This window comes from Lontra canadensis, unplaced genomic scaffold, assembly GCF_010015895.1.
Source record: "Lontra canadensis isolate GAN:19392208 unplaced genomic scaffold, GSC_riverotter_1.0 scaffold6, whole genome shotgun sequence".
NCBI classification, from domain to species: domain Eukaryota; kingdom Metazoa; phylum Chordata; class Mammalia; order Carnivora; family Mustelidae; genus Lontra; species Lontra canadensis.
The window spans coordinates 28338420-28343886 of record NW_022631000.1 but is presented as its reverse complement, the minus strand read 5'-3'; the positions used below and the strand labels follow the sequence as shown (position 1 = coordinate 28343886).

General features: G+C 39.2%; 1 protein-coding gene across 1 annotated transcript; it reads right to left on the bottom strand.

The window, feature by feature from the left end:
* Window positions 1–2895: 2895 nt before the first annotated feature.
* Window positions 2896–3922, bottom strand: LOC116864821 (ribosome production factor 2 homolog). Its single transcript, XM_032852661.1, has one exon. The coding sequence runs from the start codon at window positions 3892–3894 to the stop codon at window positions 2983–2985; it is 912 nt and encodes a 303-aa protein (XP_032708552.1). The 5' UTR covers window positions 3895–3922; the 3' UTR covers window positions 2896–2982.
* Between the last annotated feature and the right edge of the window lie 1545 nt (window positions 3923–5467).

The following is a 5467-nucleotide window of genomic DNA, read 5'->3' as shown; positions in this document are numbered from 1 at the left end:
ACTAACTTTCTCGTGAAGTGGAAATTTTGTGCTTCTGTTTCCATTCAACTCATTTCCTTGAGGTCATTGCTATTGAAAGGATTTACTGAAAAATTAAAAAAAAAAAAGCATTGTTGAACAATAAAACAAACAGTTGTGGACTTACACCATCCCGTAAAAGGCAAAGGCACCAAGGCGTTCACAGGACACAGAGTTCTAGACAGGGCTGCTTATGTTCTATTTCCTGCACGTGGTCTGTCCATACCTAACCCAAAGTTAGACATGTTTTCCATTAATCTGGTGACTTGGTGACTTGGAGACTTTGTACATCTACATAGAATGTCACAAGCTGATACACCAAGTGGCTGGCAGGCTCGGCAACACAGGATATTTCTCTTGCCATCACCTGACCCCAGAAGGAGTTATTTGTCCCCAGCAGCTCACGATGCTATACTTCATTTTATCCGTGAGAGCCCTGCATGGCGGCCGGGAAGAGGAAGCATCAGCTACATTGCTTCTGGAAAGTTGGGAAAAGGGAATTGGGTTATTGGTGGTTTCTTTCAGATTTTACCATATGTTCAAGTGAAAATTCAACATTGCCCAAGCAACCCATATGCTATTCAATAAGACTATGGCAGAAGCTGGAAATACAAAGTGGCCGTCTGCCCAACCCATTCCAGCTCATCTCAACACTGCTACTAATAAAAACGCTTCATGAAAAAAAGAAGTATTTGAGACAAATGCTATACCAAGGGAATGCTGAGAATGTAGATGAAAACTGGAACTCTCCTGAGCGAACTGGGACGTGCAATCTCCCTAGAATGACCAATGGTTTCCAGTTGGATTTGGCTACATGATGTTGTCATCTTCCTGAGTCATCATTAGATAAACCCTCCTCTGTCTTTATTCTTAAAGTAAAACAATTCACTGACTTTTGAGTTTATTTAACTTCTGGAACAGGACCTTTAGTAAAGCATTATTGTTTTATTTTTTTAATTTTTTTTAAAATTTCATTTATTAATTTGACAGAGAGTACAAGCAAAGGGAGCAGCAGGGAGAGGAAAAAGCAGGCTTCCCGCTGAGCAGGGAGCCCTAAGTGGGGCTCGATCCCAGGACCCTGGGATCTTGACCTGAGCCGAACACAGACACTTAACTGACTGAGCCACCTGGGCGCCCCAGTATTATTACTTTATTACTATGCTTGGCCTCACAGTCTGAAAAAAATTTCTGGTTCCTACTTGGCACACAAGGTCTCATGTAAGACCCTCCACCCGTGGTCCCTCAGCCTTATCTTTTTCTCTTCCTGCATCACCATGCTCTGCCATGCTTGACTTCTTTCAGTTCCTCAGAAATGCCAAGTCTTTTCTGTCCTCAGAGCTCCAGGAGGCTGCTCCCTCTGCTCATATGCCCTTCCTCCCACAGTCCCCAGCTTGGATCCATGTCTTCCTGTGCATGATCTCTGCTTAAGCATCACCTTTCTGGAACATTCCTTCCTGGCTGCCTACCTAGAGGAGGTCAACCTTGGTTTTTCTCAATCTCACCCCATTTCTGTCTTCTTCATAGCACTTGCTCATTTATTTTATTAACAGCTCCTACCATGAGACTGTAAGACTGTTCATCTTTGTATCCTCAGAGCTGAAAAGGCTGTCTGGCACCAAGCTCTGAGTAAAGATTTGTTGAATGAATGAATAACATATGTTAGTGAATAATGAATTAATAAATAGCATATATTAATATTGCATTTAAGGTGCAAAATACATATCAAAAGATTTACAAACAGTTGGGTCAAATGTAGTATATATGAAAATGTCCATCACAATATCAAGTTTCTAAAAATGTTTAATTTTCACAGTGATTTCTATTATACATTTAAGAAGCTAGCCCCAAGGGCACCACTCTGCTCATGGGAGAGCAGCACCTCCTCACCCTCCAAGTCTGCAAACAGAAGGGCTGGGTCTGATATGCTCAAGTCCCACTTGCTGAGACGTGCCCAGGACCTTAGCCTCCCTCCAAGCGCTCAGGGTTTAGACACTACAGGAAAGTGGGAACTTAAGTCTATAAACTTCCTTTCACCTTTATATCTTCATAAACCTGACCTTGTGTGGAACTGTGGTTCTCAAACAGGTGGCTTTGTTAAATGCAAGTATTTGTCATGTTTTCATAAGCTGCAAACCACTGATGAATTTATTTGCATTATTTGATAAACATGCTCCATTCCTCCCAGGATTTCTGCTCTGCAAATGTTCTGGTTTCTGGAAAAATTGACTCTAACTCTATTACGACTTCTGTAAAATAAGATGAACATCTCCTTATCTTTTGTTTTAAAAAGATACCCCCTTCAGTTTAGTTGTAAAGTATGCTAATTCTCTTAGTTCCAATTCATGTCAGAATCATGAGTAAGTCATTTGCAAAATAGTTTTAAGGCACTGTGTTGTTTTCCAGCTACTCACTCTTTCTGCAAAAAGGTTCTTTACAAATAAAAGATACAAATAAAAGGTTGCGAGAAAGTAGAGAGAACTGTGTAACTCTATGAATAAGGTGTGTGACTAGAGGATAAAAAACTAGTACCTCAAGTCACACACAAAAATCAGTTGCATGATTATAGTACATGTGCTTTCAGCTCTCAGCAACAACTTTGCCTGCTTCAGTGCTTAACATTTGAGGGAGGAATTGGATAGTTTATAGGGTATCCATGCTCTGGAGTACAAAATAGCATTAAACATCATATTGTAGAAAAATATTTAATGACACCAAAAACCAGCATATTAAGAGAACAGACCGGAGGATACAAACATGTGTACAATATGATGTCGTTTTCCCCCATTAATTAATTAATTAATTAATTAATTAACTTTTTAAAAGTTAATTTAATAACTTTTTAAAAGTTACTATAAAAACATTTAATAACATAAGAAACTTACAAATGACTGATGATTGATAATTCTCTTAAGTAAACAGACTACAATAACATTATAATCATTGGCTAAGTTCCATCAGTTTTTTTTAATTCTCTTTGATTTTTTTCTCCTGGTCTCCTGTTATCCTTTCTGCAGGTCGCTTCTTCAACCCCTTCATTTTCCTGGTTTGTAGTTTGCTCAGGTGTTGCTTCTGCATATGAATCCTTCCATAAGTTGTACCAAAAGTATCATGGGAGACATTTTTCTTCTTCTTTGGCTTGAGGGCTTTTGGCATTTTCATAGATAATTTATAAAGAGCATCTGATGCCAGATGTTTCCTCCTCAGAACCAGATCCAATGAGGGTCCCATCTCTTCCAATTCAATCCTTGGTGTTCTGCAACCAGATTTCTTCAACAGCAACTTACAACTCCGGAAATAAATCTTCCCATTCAGTGCAGTGAAGTGCAGAACATACTCTAAACCAGCCAGGCAGATATCTGGTACTGCGGAGCCTCTGAAGAAATCAATAAGAAGACTTTTCAGCCTTCTGTAGTCTTCTGTTACATCAAAATCATCACCAGCAAATATTAACATGGGTTTTGTTCCCTCAGGACATTTACTATTCTTAATATCTTTTAGAGAGACAAATTTCTCGATACCTAATTCAATCATATCCAGCACGTGGTGGTCATACATACGACCTATTGCTAGATTATTTGGCCGCTTCTTATTATGGGAGCCAAACATAAATACAGAGCAATCTGAATTCTTTGAAAAGAATTCCAATGACATCTGATCCTCAAATGGTCTTGTAATGTTTTTCTTTTTATAGAGAACGCCATACGGTTTTTTCAGGGCATACACATCTTTAAGTACTTGTGTCACCATGGAATTTGCATTTCCCCCTTTAATCAGCATAGCATTTTTAATATTTTCACTGAGTTTCGGTTCTCTCTTCTCAAGGAATCTCTTGGCTCTTTTCATTTTGGGCTTTACAACTCGATCCAAAGCGTCCATGGCTACTGCAACGTGAACCCGAGGAACGCACGTGCCAATTAATTTATTTTTTAAAAAGATTTATTTATTTATTTATTTGACAGACAGAGATCACAGGTAGGCAGAGAGGCAGGCAGGGAGAGAGGGGGAAGCAGGCTCCCTGCTGAGCAGAGAGCTCAATCCCAGGACCCTGGGATCATTACCTGAGCCAAAGGCAGAGGCTTAACCTACTGAGCCACCCAGGCACCCCTTTTCCCCTTAATTTAAAAAGGCGAAAAATATTTATGTGGAGAAAAAAGACTGGATGGTAATATTAGTATGTCAAAATATTAACCCAGAATGTTAATGATGACTTTCTTTGAGTGGTGGGAATAGGAATGATTTTCCCTCCCCCCTCCCTTCCTTTCTCCTTCCCTTCCTTCCATCTTTCCTTCTTTTCTCATTAAGATTACTTGTTCACTTTGCATGAACAAATACACACATATATTCGCGCATGTATATACTTCCTCTTCTTTTTTATATAAACTCTATCATAATAAATAATTTTGTACCTTTAATAACAACTTATCATGAAAATTTCCCTTTTATATCTTTACATAGAGTATCTTCCTTAACTCTTTGCCGCTGCCCAATGTTTCATTGTCTGAATGTACTATCATTGATGTAACTTCTCTCCTAGCGTTGGGTATTCAGGTTACTTCCAATCTTTGCTACCACTAATGTTTTTGTGATGAGCATACCTCAAAATACTTTGATGATCCGTGATTTTTTAAAAATTTTATTTATTTGACACAGACAGAGAGAGAGAGAGCACAAGCAGGGGGAGCAGCAGGCAGAGGGAGAGGGGGAAGCAAGTTCCTCGCTGAGCAGGGACCCTGAGGCTGCACTGGATCCCAGGACCCTGGGATCATGACCTGAGCTGAAGGCAGATGCTTCACCAATGAGCCAATCAGGTGCCCCTCATCCACATTTTTTTAACATTTTGCCAATCTGTAAGGAAACAAGTGATCCTGTAGTTTTAACTAATTTATTTTTTCTTTAATATCTTCCATGCCTTTTTTGAGACCGGCTATAACCTTGAGAATCGTCATTCTGAACTCTAGATCTGACATATTACCAATGTCTGTATTGATTAGGTCCCTAGCCTTTGGTACTGCCTCTTGTTCTTTTTTTTGTGGTGAATTTTTCCTCCTTGTCATTTTGTCTAGATAAGAGTACATGAAGGAGCAAGTAAAATACTAAAAGGGTGGCAACAACCCCAGGAAAATATGCTTTCAGAAAGTGGTTGATTTTCTGTTTCTAGAATTGCTGTTCTTCTCTTCGATCTCCCTTTGGATTTGTAGGTGTTTACAATCTTTAAATAAGCTATCTAGCTGATCTCCTGCTACCTGAAGTAGTCTCAGCCTGCTACTTCTCCGCCATCTTGACTCCTGGCCTAATTTATTTTTTCTTATTACAAACTAATCATAATACTCTAGCTTTAATATACTAAAAGATAACTAAACTATTGTTTTAAAGTCTTCACAGGAAGGGAGGTCAATACAAGGATGAAGGTCTGTCAGGTCTGGGTAAATGAACACGCAGAGTGCAGAGT